General features: G+C 42.7%; 1 protein-coding gene across 3 annotated transcripts in view; it reads right to left on the bottom strand.

Annotated features, from left to right (window-relative positions):
* MCU (mitochondrial calcium uniporter) overlaps positions 1 to 16,413 on the bottom strand; it is a 126,308-nt gene that overhangs the window by 15,950 nt on the left and 93,945 nt on the right. For all 3 annotated transcript variants that reach the window (XR_007245288.1, XM_048506183.1, XM_048506184.1), the window contains exon 2: positions 345 to 414. Coding sequence is in view for 2 of the 3 variants with exons in the window: in XM_048506183.1 (XP_048362140.1) it covers positions 345 to 414 (70 nt within the window). In the remaining variant the exon portion in view is untranslated. The remainder of the gene's footprint in view (positions 1 to 344; positions 415 to 16,413) is intronic.

Here is a 16,413-nt window from a genome sequence, read left to right as displayed (position 1 = left end):
GGTGAGACTACATATTTCTTTTTTTAAAAAAATGTAAACTGCTTTGAGATATTCAACAGTTTCTGCAGGAAAGAATATGACTGTCCTTCAAATACAAGACTGACCTTGAAAAACCAGCCGTAAACCAGGCTGTTAAAATTAATTTTTGAATGCAGAAAGGAAGCAAAAAATAATAATAGCCCATTATTTCTTTCAGCTTTTTGAATCAAGGTTTGTTTTCTTTCAGCCATACCTTTCAGAAGTCATGACATATGAGACAATGACTGAGTTTCCTCACAGATTAAAACCCAAAAAGAAAACTCTTGGAATGGAAATCTTACTAACCAATTTATTTTTGTACTTACCATCAGAGGGCACTATGGTACTGCAATAGACCACTTTCATGCTTTGCCATGGAAGAAGCCTTTGGTGCACCTAGAGGAAAAAACACAGCTAGGTAAGATTTACTAATAAAACAGTAAATGCTGAGATATTTCAGATGACCCATGCAGAGATGCCAATCTAGCCACATCCTACTAGCCGTAACAGGGGAGACAGCAACTCAAGAGAACCTTTTATGAACAGCATTTCTTGCGGCCATCTGTCATTCAGTATGGATATTCTTTATGAGCCAAATGTCATGCTTTGCAAATCCTTCACTACCAAATTTAGAAGCAAAAAAAGGAAATCATTTAAAAGTCATAAAATCTCTAAGCAGCACTTTAGCCAAGCAATAGTTTGGATACCGATCCACAAAGATCAAGGGGGGCAGGGTTGCATTAACCCGTGAAAAAAGATTTGAGCAGAAAATACACTTAGGAAAGAATGACATTAAGAAATGGGTTACCAGCACGTGGAAGTGCTGCATTTTTTTAGAATTCCAGCCAGCACCACTAACCATACTGCTTACTGTGGTATGTTTTGTACCAGCAGTTTGCAGAAGGAGTTATCAGCCACAGGGCTGAAAGATTAATCAGGGAAAGTGTAAAAGGGGGGTTAGCTGGAAGTATGGATTACTTCAGCTTCCAACTAGTCCCGTACATTAATCGCACGAATTCATTTCTGCCTCGAATGGTTTAGACTCGCAATCCACTTTTCTCTCCAAAAGAGCTAAAATCATCTGATCAGAGTCACACGTGACGAATGCATTAACAAGCAATTGAACACCACTTTCACTTATCTGGTAATGAATTTTACTTTTGCCCATGGAAGATAAGAACAGTTTCCTAACTACATCCTTAGATTCCTAGCAAAGGTGTGTTTAGCAGTCAAGATGTGCAAGTGTTTATTTCCCATCTCCCAGATAAAACATTCAGATGAAATCCTTTTTACGGTGCGCGTTGCCTATCTTACGGTTGCAGAATGCAAAGTCAGCCATTGCTAAACCTTACCATCAGCAACAAGAACCTAAATCTCCTGAAATTTTAAAAAGCTAACAAAACTGCTTGAAACTCACAATTGCACAGTGAACTTAAACACATTTATATGGCAATTAGAACTGCTGATTTTTTTAAAAAAATGGCCATTAGAAGCACTTTTTGTATTTCTGACACATAAAACGAAAAAAGGTGGAGCTCGGTTGGTTTTTCAGTACCAACTTAAAGGATCAAAGATGTCTGCACTGACTTGTCAAATCCACATTTGCACCTAACTTTTTCCAAAGGCGAAGGTGTTACTGTGACTGAAAGAGAATGCCACTAAATCCCATAGCTGATATTTACTCAGATTTGGAAAGATTTTTCTTTCTTGCACCTATGGACTCATAATGGCTACTTCTGCAATTAAGAAGGAAATCTAATTTTTCTAATCATTCAGGTAGCCACAGGAACGTTCCAAGAGTCCCTATTTCAAATGGTACATCACCAGCCCCCCAAATAAGAGCAGGTTATTTGCAAAAGCAGTTACAAGGACTAGCCAGTTGCAGCAACATCTAACCCAACTGACTGGAAATTCCTAAAAATGCTCATTACTTGAGATGCCAAATCCTGTAGTTAAAGCAGGGGTCTGCAACCTGTGGCTCTCCAGATGTTCATGGACTACAATTCCAACTGGCCATGCTGGCAGGGGCTGATGGGAATTGTAGTCCATGAACATCTGGAGAGCCACAGGTTGCAGATCCCTGAGTTAGTGTTGGACCAGGATCTGGGAGACCCAGGTTCAAATTCCCATTCTGCCATAAATGCTTGCTGGGTGACCGTGGGCCAGTAACTCTGATGATATGTTCACTGGCAAGAAAAGGGATGAGGGCTGATAATGGATATACTTTAGAAGTTCAGGAACTCAGTGATGGGGTTTTACAGAAAGAGGGAGATTGACAGTCAAAAGCAAGAAGCCTGGACGTGCCTTAAGCTCCCAACCCCACCTCCTCACCCATTTAACGCAGCCGGCCAATAGCAATTATGCTATTATATAGTAAGGCTTCACCAACAGTCTAGAAAACAAAGAAGTCTGAGAATGTTATTACGCAGGTGGGAATGAAGGCAAGTAAGTAGATCAGATGGATTTATGAACAATCTAATCTGGTAGGGTAACAAACCACAGTTCATCATGATGTCTGGATAAGTCCAATGCTGACCTTAATATCTTTCATGCTTCTGCTACACCACATAATCTGGAACATACATGTGCAGGCATGATTCAGCCTTGCAGTTTGCCACGGTACTTCCCAAAACCGGTATTTCAAAAAGCTGGCAAAGCAATTCTGTGTTTTGCTTCTTTAAAAACAGTGCACTGCAACCCCAACTTATACACATGTTTATCTTGACTGACATGCAGATATTTCCCTAAGGAAATATGCTATCAGCCAGGTGCTGGGCAGCTGATATTTGGACTTGTACCTTGAGTTATCATAAAGAGCAGTAAATTATTTGGTTTGGGAATCAGGGGCAACAGTGACAATCTCTCATAGGTAACAGTTTCCTGCAAGTCATATTGGTTCCCAAACAGCATTAGACACAAGCGATCAGTGCTGTCATCTGTATTTTCGGAACAATTGACAGGTTTAAGAAATATCGAAATATTGGAAGAAAATAGCAATTCAGATGGGAAAGGTACTAAAGACAAAAGTACAGTTAAAACCAGAAACCCTTTTGTTGGGATTGACTAAAGACAGAAACATATTAAGGAATGATATTCTTTTTCTTTATGTGATAACGGTGGCTAGGATCGAAATCGCTAAATGTTGGAAAAAGAAAGAAGTACCATCTGTGAGAAATTGGGAAGAAAAACTGCAAGAAACAATGAATTTGGATTTATTAACCTGGAGGCTGAAAGACAATATTGAGAGACTTGAAGAAATTTGGAAGCCATTTAAACAATATTATAAATTATAGTATCTGTTTAAGAATTAGGAAATGGAATGTTTAGAGCTATAGGGACAGGAGTAATAACTTCTGAGAAAAAGTTTTCTTTTTTTTCCCGCCATGCGACTCCATGTTTTACTTTTTAGAGAGAATGGAATAATAATGAGTAAAATGTAGATGAAAGTCTAGTTTACTATATGTATAAATGGAGAGAAATATGTAAATGTGGAGGGGAAAGATTCTTTTTTTAGTTGTCATCTAAAATAGTACAGAAGGTAATAAACAAAGAGAAAGGAGACGTATATATTTTTTTCTTTTTTGAAGTTAACTAATTTATTGAATGAGATATGTTTTGTATTGATTATTGAAATGAACATAAATTGTCTGTTATTTAAAAAAAGAAATATCGACAGCAACGGCTTCTTCTTCAGTGGTTCACTACAATTTCAGGCTTTCAGTAGGAAAACATTCAACTCCAGCCACCATCAAGCAATTTCTTTACAATACTACCATGACCCCACTCGAACCTAGGTTTATTTTTATCCCCTGGAAAAAGAAATGAGATGGTTCTGGGCCCACCCAAAGAAGTGGAATGGCATCCCAAGCTACCCAACCCTAAGGACCTGAAATGGCACAGATTCCTCTTTTCAGCTCCTTTGAGCAGGTTTTAGTTTATGAGCAGCGCAAGCGTTATAGGTTTACACATTCTTCTCTGCAAAGGAATAGATTCCACTCAACCCCCCTCTACTTTCTCTAATTAACATGTATTCTAAGACACCCACATTCTATCCTCTTATATTCCAGTAACTGTCCTTGCCACACTCACAATGTGAGAAAATAACCCTTCCCGGTCAGTCTGAAGCGACCTAACTGGGGTCTTGGCTCTCTGCAGCTGTTGTCCTGACTCACTGGCCCAGAGCTTCAATTCAGCTGTGTATGTTTGCCTATAGGAGCAGGGAGACAGGATCATCAATCCACACTCTGCCTGGCTGCATAGATTCTTAAGGCTGAGACACCTGCTTCACATAACATGTTTGTGAGAACAGAATGGATATACTTTATCAGGAGGTCAGCACACAGCTGCTTGGCCACTTACTGAAAGGCATTTGAAAAGTACTGGTTTTTGAAACAACTGTACAAGACAGTGTAATCGAGAAGCTGTGGCTGGCTGTCACATGCCTTTATCATTGGATCAAGTCTGGAATTTTGATTTTTGGAATGGATCTGATCTATACTTTTCTTTCCTGAAACAAATGTTATGTACTATCAGTAGGGCTTGCCATTGGAGTTAGGGAATGGTTTTCATCGCTATTTCTCACATTATTTTGATTGGACACGTATTAACATTCAAGGCACATTATACAATTCTACTGTAGTGACTAAGCGAGTAAGATATCGTAAGACCAAAAATCACCTCCGCAATGTATAAAAAAGGAGAGTGTAAGTCAACTGTTTTGCATGGTAAGTTCATTTAGACAGTAATAGTACTTTTAGAATTCCCTGATCGTCATACTTGCATACCAGTTCCAGAAGGGCTGAAAAATATGCATGTGTGAATTCAGCCTAAAGCAACTTATTTATAAGAAACATGCAGCCTAATCTGGGTGTTGGGGGGGGGGGGGGACACACAAACTGGCTTGTGGAAGGGATGTGAGCTCACGCCAGGATGTTTGCCCACCCCACTAGAATAAGGGGCACCTAGACCAGTGAAGAGAGCAAACATGCTGACGAGTGGGTGCTGCACAGAAAGCCAAGAGTGCCTGCGGTCCAGGAGCTACACTGTAGGAGAACATGATGGCACAGAAGGGGGTGGGCTGGGGCGTTCCCAGGAGTGGAGCTAACTTTAGTTGGCTTCCATTGGAGTTTCAGCCTGGGGCCACCCCCCTCCCTGGCCAGACTTATGCCATGGAAAATCATGGCGTGAGTGGTTTTTCCAATGGGACTGTCCTGGGTGACTGAGATTTTCATTTTGTGTGTGTGTTTTGCACTGCCTTTACTGCCCCATCCCCAGCTGCTGTGGAGCTCCCATTCCAGTGTGGTGTAGTGGTTAAGAGCAGGTGGATTCTAATCTGGACAACTGGGTTTGATTCCCCACTCCTCCACCTGAGTGGCGGAGGCTTATCTGGTGAACCAGATGTGTTTCCACACTGCCACATTCCTGCTGGGTGACCTTGGGCTAGTCACAGTTCTCTGAGAACTCTCTCAGCCCCACCTACCTCACAAGGTGTCTGTTGTGGGGAGAGGAGGGGAAAGGGCTTGTAAGCCACCTTGAGTCTCCTTACAGGAGAGAAAAGTGGGATATAAATCCAAACTCTTCTTCTTCTGGATTGGGCTGTTAAACAAATCTAATTTTCTGTACTGACAAATAAAAAGGGTATCTCTCCCATCCAAGGTGCGACAGTGCTACATGAAAGAGTGCAGGAACTGCCGTGCCAAATCAGACCCAATGGTCTATGCAATTAATATTTATTTGTTTGTTTGTTTGATGGATCAATTTATTATACCGCCCACCCTCAAAGGGCTCTGGGTGGTGTACAGATAAAACACTTAAAAGTAATAAAAACAATTAAAACAGACAATTTAAAAAATAGAGGCAATATAACTAAAAAAATCTAATGTTGGATGGCAACCCGTAAAACCCCCCAAACTTTCTGGAATCATAAACCGTGGCACGCAAAGATGGTATGACTTCCATTGTAGCTGAACAGAAGCCCACAAGCAGGACATGATAAACCCCCTTCTTCATCCCCAGCGTCTATCAATCATGCAGCTTCTTCCTATGGAAGTTCCTTTATGCTGGAGTTGTAAACCACTTTATTGCTATAAATGTAAGTTAAATACACATACAGGCACACATGAGCAAATCCCAGGGTCACTATATACTGGAATCTTAACTTGGCTCCTCACCAAACTGATCCTTTCCTTCAGAAAGAACTGGGGCAAACATGAGTGGAACCGACAGGTGCTTATAGAAACATACTGAAGGACTCAAAACACAGCAAGGACAATTTGAATCAATGTACTCTTCAGCCTCAAAACCATTCTGATACCCAGCAGAATCTGATTTGGCCAGCATATGTGATCAGCACCTGTGCTTCATCCCTGAGGGCTGTAAGCTAGGTGACCTTCAGGTAAATCCCAGTTTTGTGACTACCTGAGGCTTACAATACTGCTCCAATGACTGTTAAATGAGTGAAATTAGGCCAAGTATCATATTTGTGAGGCACTGCTAATGGATGTCAGATAAGCTTAATAGCGCAGTGACTAAAAACAGTGAGATAAATGAATTCCCAACCCTTCAGTGCTTTTCCTTGTTCTCTCCCCGCCCTTCAATGCCACACAAAAGCAGGCTCCAGCTTATGAAAGTATCAATCCTCTTTGGCCTGAAGGGTGTAGAGTGATTTTACATTCTGATCTTAAAAGACAGAGAACATAACATGTGCTGCCCAAGACTGCAGAAGAATAATGAAGTTTTGAACTCAATAAACCTCTATGATTATTCCAGACTCCATTGATTATATTTCACAACCAATCATTCGATGACATTTAACTAATAAGCAGAACCTTCCAGCATTAGTCCAGGAAGCAATGCAAAATAATTACATCCAGGTTTGAACTGAAGGCATCTATTTACCTTTAGGAACACGGGCCGACAGAAAACTGAAAGGAAACAAAGGTCTTTCCCACATAAGTTGCTTCGAATGTTTCAGGAATGTTTTAAAAATAAAAACCCTTTACCACAATGTTCATCTGTACTCGTTACACAACTAGTGTTTCCCCCCCGCCCCCGTTCATTTTTTAGCCTCTTTGTTGTAGCTTTGTTGCTTAGTTGATGTATCCAAAAACAAACACGCAAACAAACAAAACGAGGAAATGAGGTGAGGGGAAAACTTGAGTGATGGCACAGGGGCTTGGGAAACGGGCCAGCCTTTTGGTGGGTTTGACCGCAATGCAAGGGAAGCTGACTCGGAAACATTTCAGGAAAAAAAGATTTGTTCTTAAGGGGGTTTCAGAAATAACAGCTTAAAAGAAAACCAAAACCAAAAGGGGAAACAACAGTGTGTAACTCCATGGAGGAAATGTTTTATTTCCTTCCTGAAAGTGTTTTAAATAGTGTATGCGGAAAAGGCCACAGACTTATGAGGATTATCATGCTGCTAGAATTGGAAGGTTAAGGAATGAACATTCTGAAACATCCAACTGTTTGGGGGGAAGGGGAGGGGTAATTTGTTCCTCTTTCCTTTCACTTCTTTGTCATTAGGTCTAAAACATGTTTAGTTAATCAGTCAAATATTGGTACTCTGGAGATGATTGGTTCTTAATGCTAACATAGGGAAATTTAAATGTTTCAATGAAAAATTAAAAATATTTTGCTGCATAGTGCCTGAAGTCCCTAAGAATGAAGGCTGTCACACCTGAGCTGAAGTAGAACCAATTAGCTGTCCATCGCTGGGAAGACAAATCTTGCTTCTAGCTCTGCACTTGTGCAGTAAAAATCCATTTTTGGCTCTGACAAACAAGTATCTCAAAACCTCTTGGCCACAGTCCCAGTAACATTACAGGATTGCTGCAAGCTTTCCTAAAGCAATCTCAATTCCTTTGAGTGGGCTAAACTGCATGCCCCCTCTTGGTTCCGAGTTCTTTTTTTTCTTTTCTGCATTCCACTGTTCTTTCGAAAACAGATCCCAGGATATCTTTTAACAAATAGCGCAGAGGTTTTCACAAGTGCAAATATGATGAGCAATTAAGCCACACTGACATAAAGCAGCTGAAAAATAGGAAGGACTACACACGCTAAAGGTGCTTTGCTTTTTCAACTTCATGCAAGGTGGCTCGCTGTGGAATTATTCCCATTAAGAACTAGCATGTGACAATGCGGTGGTATTAAGAATTTAAACAGTTCTTTCCCCTTTTGAACACCGATTAGGGTGGAAAATGAGCTCACTGCAATGGTGGTAGCAGCTCTTCCAAGCACAAAAGGACAAGGAATTCCTTCCTCTTGTGAAAGAAAGAGGTTGAAATTTATTGTCAAAAGCTTTCATGACCGGAATCACTGGGGTGATGTGGTTTCTGGGCTGTATGGCCATGTTCTAGCAGCATTCTCTCCTGACATTTCGCCTGCATCTGTGGCTGGCATCTTCAAAGGATCTGATCCTCTGAATATGCCAGCCACAGATGCAGGCAAAACATCAGGAGAGAATGCTGCTAGAACATGGCCATACAGCCCAGAAACCACACAGCACCCCAGGTTAAAAATTCATGCAAGCAGAGAATGGTTAGCTGTTTATATACACATTGTCCCATTCCTAGGAGAGGCCAGTCCACAAGCCAAATGACATAGAGTCTAGTTTTTTTAAAAAATCATGCAACAAGCTGAGTAAGTCCTTAAGCGCCCACCCTTGAGTATGTATCCCAGACACCTGGGGCATGTTTAGTCTTGATATCAAACTCTATGATGATTCCATTTGGCCCTCAAACTGTAGCTCTGCATGCATGCATTTAGTTAAGATGTTTCTGATAAACCACAGTAAACCTAAAACAACTATTCTTATTTAAAATATATTAGATTTTAAGTATCTCTTACCACCTTTAATTGCCTGGACTCTGGGATGATGGGCAGTACAATCCTGGGGGGGGGTGGGGGGAGGTAATTGTGTTGCAGCCAGGGATGGCTTAGCTGCCCTGCCACCTAAGGGGCAGCCAATAAGCCTACAGTGACGCTGCTTCTTCCCCAGTGAACAGGGCCTATGCAGCTCAATAAGATGCCCCACTGATGGGGGCTCTGATGGGCTGAAATGGCTCAGGAAGCTGACTAAAATTGCCCCTGCCTAGCAGAACGGCCCCTTCGGTGCCAGCATGGGCTCGTTCCAGAGAAATGCTGCCACCCTGGCTGCGCCGGGATACAGGCATTGCACTGTTGCACAGCTCCCCAACACTGGCATAAGCGCCTCTGCACTGGCATAAATGCCCCTTATGCTGACACAAGTGGCACTGGCATTTACACTGGGAACAGGGTTGTGCTGCCTTCTATGCAGCCCCCCCCCCCATTGTACTGTTATCTGTTCAGTTATCTATTTTACCACTTGTTGAGTTGAACTCAACTGGGTGAAAAACTAGTGTTTTTTACTTAAGGGGTTGAAGGACCTGCTTAATGAAGAAGTGAGCAAGAGGTGCTTGGTGTTCCCGTACACCCACTTCTGCAAAGTGAGTTGGAGAGTAAGGGAGAAGATCTTCTTCCACAAAGTGTTATATTTCTTATAACAAATTCCAGAGGTGCACCATTATTAGCCCACCATAGCAAAGGTAATGGATCCCCTGTGATGCCAATATGGTAGCAGTGACACTAACCTAGGAATTGTAATGAGCCTCAGTGCTATCTTTGCCAATTTATTTGCTCACTTAACTGAATTCCAGCACCTGCCATCAGGAGCTCACTCAGTGCAATAGCACCGGTACTAATGCCATTCTGGTTGTATGAACAGAACCCCCCGCCCCCCCACACACACGCATTTCCATGAAGGAAAATGATCACACAAATCTGACACCTAAAATGGCATGCAGTGGCTAGCTAGCAGAGCATACACACCTCTTGCTACAGACCCGAAAGTCACCACTCTAAAACAAAAAGGTGTCTGCAGATGCAAATGGGACCATGCATTTCTCTTCTGCTGCAGATATGAAATTAGCTTGGAAGATTGTGTTACTGTGATAACTTAGTATCTGCCATGGTATAGAAACACATGTTCACTGTGCTTAGAGTACATGCATGAGAGATACACAGAAGTATCACAGGCCTTATTGTAACTCCTGCATTTATGGCCATTTTGGGTACAAACTCCAACCTTTTAGAGTCTGTGGGCACTTCTGCAATTCTGACACAGGGCAAGGAGCCAACCACCACAAAATGTCAGCCAGTGAGGTTATGTAGAACTCGAATGTATACCTCTACAGCATTTCAGGCAGAAGCTCTGCTTAACATGACGCCTTCTAAAGTAAACACATTTTAAAAATATTTTATTTCCCATACACAGATTACTTTCAGCAGCTCAATAATGATCCTAGTGTTCTGGAGGCAGCTGCTGCACAGCAATGTTGTTTTGAATCTGCGCTGTCCATCAGATCTCCAATCAGAAGCCCTCGTGGGCAAAACCCCTATTAGCCCCACCCACTTTCTAAAAACACCGGTTGGGCACCAGGAAAGGTGTTAGTGGGAACCATGGTGGCCATGAGTGCCATGTTTGGGACCCTGTGGTTTAGAGTTTCCAGCCCATAATTTCCTTTAATTATTTTGCTACAGAATCTTTAATTACTGTTAAGGGGAAAAACATTATTCAAGGAAGACAGGGACAAATTGCACACACGTTTTCTTCATACACGAGAGCTTTCAGGACTGGTTTCTAAGCTGGAATACTACTCCAAGTCTTTCACTTGGTTGCAAATGTTTTTAGTTTTTTTTAAAAGGGAGGCAGACTTTTTTTTCTAATTGGGAAAGGGCTGCAGGGCCAACAAACAAGGGAGCATCAGAGCTACTAATCCACAGAGGTCCAGTCAAGGTTCTGCTGTTATCTGCTGTACTCTGAAGACTCAGGCAAATAGAAACTCACAGCCAGCATGCATAAAAGGAGAACTCTGACAGAGAGACTCGCTCTTGCAAAATGATGAAGAGCCATTTTATTGCTACACACATCTGACACATTACTCTGGCAGCCTGGAAAAGAAGGCTCCTATGTGGTTTTGCCTCAGCCCACAGTAAGATATGGAAGCTCCAATCACACCTTTGCCATCCATATTGTTCTTCATCCCCCACTGGGTCTAGTATGTAAGTAATTAATATTCTAGTAGCCCTATTTCCACATCACATGGGACCATATCCAGCATATACTCAACTTTTCTTTGTACACTTGTTGAATAATTCTTCAGTCATACTCAATGCAAGCATAGCTGAATATGTGATTTAAATTCCACATTTTATCCTGGTACTGATCCATAGTTTTATTTTTCATGTGCATGCATGTTGGCTTTTTTCCTCATGAAGAGATGTATGCATGTACATTCAAGCTCTACACGGATTCACTGCAAGGGGTGTGAACTTGACTAGTGATCTGATGCATTTTGTGCATCTGTGGGAATGTAGACAAAAATCACAGTGAGATTTTTCTCAGCAAGTGCTTCTAAGTAAGCTGTTTAAGTGTCTAGAAGGACAGCTCTGTACAAGTCAGGCATTTCATTTTTCTTAAGTAATTTCATCCAGATGTAATGCCTGCACAGAGGCCGCAACATAGCATGTCTTCTTAGCAGGTCTCTCAGCCACAGAGCCTCTTCTTTTCTGGTAGGTGCCTGTCCCTCTGCCAAGAAGAATACTAGGAAAGTATATCATGCCTTTCTGGCTTGTTTCAAATTACGATTGTCGCTTCACACACAGCAGTTTGCATGTGCAGATGAGACACAGACATGTGTCAAGGCCAACTTCTAAACCAGACTGGGGAGGGTAATTGCCCTCTCCAAGAGGAAAGAACGTTAGCTGAGCGGTAGAGCAAATGATTTCATGCAGAAGGTATCAACTTGAATCACTGACTGAAGTGGTGTTTGGAAAGAGTTGTAAGGGCCTTGGGGAACTACCACCAAGGTAGGCAGCACTAGGTTAGACAGATCTATGTTCTGACTCATGATAAGTGAGCTTCACAGAACCTGCAATTGGAGAAGCCATCCACTCACAATCAGGGATGCAACAGCAGCTGTAACACTGGGCACACAGCACCTTTTTAGTAGCCTCCAGAACAGAGTGTGACTGAGCGTTTCCAGTTCTAGCCTACTCATAAATTCTGCCTAGTTAACTAGAGCAATGAAAAATAGTGGATTGCCTTATGTGTCATGACATCATGCTTTAACAGAATTACAGTTTGGGGTGATTTATCGTACTTGTCTTGTTTTCCTGACAAGGGGAGACACTAATTTCTCTCTTTCAAAAGCAAACTCGGTTATTCAGTGGTATAACAAGGGGAAGGCGATTCTTATTTTTAGATGAGTCAGGGAGCAGAGAAAATTCCAGCAAGGGATGCCAAAATCATAAGATACATGACCTAAATATTAGGCCGCTCCTATTATTCCCGGTTAGAGAACAGGAGGCCTCTGTTTGGCACCATGACTATGTTTTAAATGTGATTGTTCTGCAAGATGCAATAGTCATACTGCAAAGTAACCATATGGTATTTTAAACACTTTAATAAACTTTAATATTGACTGGAGTTAATGAGTCAAATTCATTGTTCTAATCTACAAATAGTTCAGATAGGAATTAAAGGGACATGTGTTTCTACACCTAATGTCATAATGAAACTAATTCCAAAGACATCTGTATTGTAAGTTCAGCAAAATTTCAAGGTATATCTCAACTTGCTTTTAAAAATAACTCTTTTATATTTGTAAACTTTGTAAAATTTGTAAACAGAGCCCCTAGGGGATGGGGCGGTATAAAAATGTAAACAATAAATAAATAAATAAACACTATGTCATCACAAAAGCATAATGAATAAGGTTTTAGCCATTTCTTAATGAAGAGAAATAGGAGTAAGAGACCCAAAAGAAAGAGGGAATGTGGTGACAGTGGCATATCTAAGGTATGGCAGGTATGGCACGTACCCTGGGTGCCACTTGAAGCTGGGCACGATCCCCCACCTGGGATCCAGACCCGGTCAGACCTAGGCAGCGGCTATTTCCCCTTGTGCCTGACTTGCTTTGCACCTGAGACCATCGACAGATGCACCGCTCAACCTACTCAATGCCATGAAGTGAACTTGAGACACAGGGTCAGCCAGGGACTTGCTGGGCCCCAAAATGGACCCAAGGCTCAGCTTCACAAAAGCATGGAGGAGGGAAGCCTGCTGTTCCAGGTGTGGTTGGCAGAGTGCTGATGAGGCTGCGAGATCAAGACTCCACGTCAAGCCAGGAAGGAGGAGGAGGGGAGTAGGGCAGACGCCAAAGTCATCTCCTATACACATGTAAGGGGCAAGAATTGCCCTCCCTCTTCCGACTGGGTGCCTCTCCAGCAAAGCAGGGCTTGTAAAGAAGGCATGGGGGGATGGGGGAGATGTCAATCACCGCTTTTGTGGTGCTCCCCCCATTATGCTCCCTCTCTCCTTTTCTCTCTCCCCTCACTCTGGTGGCAGCATAATTACAGCAACTGAGTAAGGTGCCTCTTCCGCCACTGTTGTCTCCAGGAGTTCCATCGGGTGGGCAAGGTTGCACACCTGTCCTTACCACACTGTGCTACTTCCCCAGAGGCCCACTCGGCAGCCCCTCCTCCTGCCATTCCAGTCAACAGAGTGGGGCAGAGTGAGGCATGCATTGAAAGGCCATCCTACCTTGCCTGCTGGCAAAGGTGTGAATGTGTGAAAATGCCTGTAAGCTGGGCTGAGCAACAGCCTGGCTGCCCCCTGGCTTGCCCTCCCTGTTCCAGCCTAGTTGCTGGTTGCTTTCTCAGGCAACCTGCAGCACTGGCTTTTCCCACTCCCGGCCAGGACAGGCTTACCTAAGGGTAATGCTGGGTTCTGGAGTGGGGGTGGGGGTCTATTTTCCATAGATATACCCCTATGTGGGGAGAATCTTATTTAAAAATGTAATAAAGTTGTCTCTGTTGTTCAGTATCCACAATCTGTTGGCCGTCGGAAATAAAGAAATGCCTTACTTGGATGAGACTTGACTGCATACTTATGGATGCATTATGGAACTTGGGTTAGGGAAAAACCTTCAACTATCTGGGCCAAAATTGGCTTGATGTAAAAATTATCCTGTCAAAATATGCCAGCACTTAAAAATAAGAAGCTGCTTTGACAGAGCAGCAACGGAGCCATGTGGATTTCAAGGTAGACTGGACAGAGTTATTTAAAGGGCATCTTTTGAGGGTCAAGGAGATAATCCTAACACATCTTATTAAAGAACACGCATAATTCTTAAACACAATGCTATCTTGGAAAAGTTCGAATTGCTGGATCTTCATTTGCCAAATTATAGATCTAGGAAAAACTCAACATATGGATATGACAGACCTCCACAAATCCCAGGTGTCTATTTTTCATTGATTTTATTGCAGTTTCTTTTGTCAATGTTTAATGGAAGTACAAAGCTGATTTATCATTACACCTCAGAATAACGTAAAGAGTATGTCAAAAATAAACATGCATAAGGGTTTTGCCAAAAAATCCTAGTCCAAGGGATTTTCAGGATGGGCCAGCAAAACACAAAATTACAAAACCCTGGGGTATTAATCCTCACACCTCTGACTTTGTAGCTGCCACCAGCTCCCTTTTGCTACCCAAAAAAAAACAGAAGTCAAGGGGCAAATTTCCAACCTTCCTGGGACTGGACTAGGGGGTAGACAACTTGCTGCGTGAGTTTCACAAAACAATTAACTGGACAGAAGTTGCCACAAAGAACCAGGTACTAGAATTAGAATGAAGCGATCTGAAGACAAAACACCATGTGAAGATGGAGGTCCACCTTCTCATGGAGGCCCAGATCACAAAAATAACAGTTGGTGTTTTTCTACTTTTGGCAGCTTAGGCAACTGACCCCCCAGCTGTCCCACCAGCCATGGTGATCCATGCAGCAGTTTCCTACAGGCTAGACAACTGTAACTCATTTTATGCACAGCTACCCTTGAGGCTGCTCTGGAAACTCCAGCTGGTCCAGAACATAGCTGCCTGGATCTTCAACAGGAAACCTTAGGAGCATATACCCAACTGGTGCTCTGTCAGCTGCACTGGCTCCAGGTGGCATATCAGATCAGTTTCAAGGTTTTGGTGTTAGCCTTTAAATCCCTAAAGGGTCTGGGGCCTTCATAGCTACGAGACTGCCTCTCCCAGTATAGCTCTCCAAAGGCACTGTATCTAGCAAACAGCAACCTATAGGAGGCTCCACGCCTGTGTATCCAGCCTAGTGGAATGCTATTTCAAGTGAGACCGGGGCCCTGTAGAACTTGTGTCAATTTCAGTAAAACGGACCATTGGATACTTACTGGGAAGGGTCCTTCTCCTGGGGGTAGTAGACCACCTTGGATGGGTGCTTTCTTGCCCTTTATCCGGGAGGCAGGAAATGATGTTTTTAAACTTCCTGTCTGGTCTTCGTCCTCTACTCTGGCAGTATCCATTTGACATAGCCGTAAATCTTAGAATCATGACAACAAAGGTAACACAACACATAACAGAAAAACCACCAACAGGTGGAACAAACGTAATCTATGGTTTTAACTATATACAGGTAACTATCTAACCTGATCTATTCCACGTTGAGAGGAGGTAAGCACCACTGGATGATATGTCTAAGGGAGGGCCAAGGTGGTCTACTACCCCCAGGAGAAGGACCCTTCCCAGTAAGTATCCAATGGTCCGTTCTCCTGGAGGTGTAGACCACCTTGGATGGGACCTCCTATAGCAGTGTCCTCCAAAACGGGAGGGTTAGATATGATCATCCAGGATGTGCTCCAGAACCCTCCTTCCAAAGGCGGATTCTGCTGCTGTCCATGTATGAAGTTTATAATGTTTTATGAATGTGGAGGGAGAAGACCATATTGCTGCTTTACAAATGTCTTCTACCGAAGCTCGATTCCGAAAGGCTGCATTAGTTGAAGAACATCTAATGGAATGAGCCGTGATGCCTTGTGGTATTGGCAAGTTTGTTGTCTTGTGTGCCTCTATTATGCATGCTTTGAGTGTAGAACTTATAGAAGCCGATGACATCTGGTGTCCTATATTTGGTGTTGAAATGTTAATGAATAGACTGTCAGATTGCCTGATATTTTCTGTGCGAATGATGAAGGCCTTTACTGCCCTGCGTGCGTCCAAGTTGTGCCATAACCTTTCCGTGGGATGAGTATGCCTCGGGCAAAAGTTAGGAATGACAATTTCCTGTTTTAGGTGGAAGCTGGAACAGGCTTTTGGTTTGAAGGTCGGGTCTGTGCGCAATACAACCCTATCCGGGTGGAATACGCAGAAGTTGGGGTTAACTGATAGGGCTCTCAATTCCGAGACCCGTCTGGCCGACATGATGGCTACAAGGAACAACGTTTTCATTCTCAGCCATTTGAGGTGGATTGTTTGTAGTGGTTCGAAAGGAGGTTTGGTTAAAGCCGACAGTA

This window comes from Sphaerodactylus townsendi, linkage group LG08, assembly GCF_021028975.2.
Source record: "Sphaerodactylus townsendi isolate TG3544 linkage group LG08, MPM_Stown_v2.3, whole genome shotgun sequence".
NCBI lineage: Eukaryota > Metazoa > Chordata > Lepidosauria > Squamata > Sphaerodactylidae > Sphaerodactylus > Sphaerodactylus townsendi.
The sequence above is the reverse complement of the archived record's forward strand: the minus strand, read 5'-3'. Positions and strand labels throughout refer to the sequence as shown.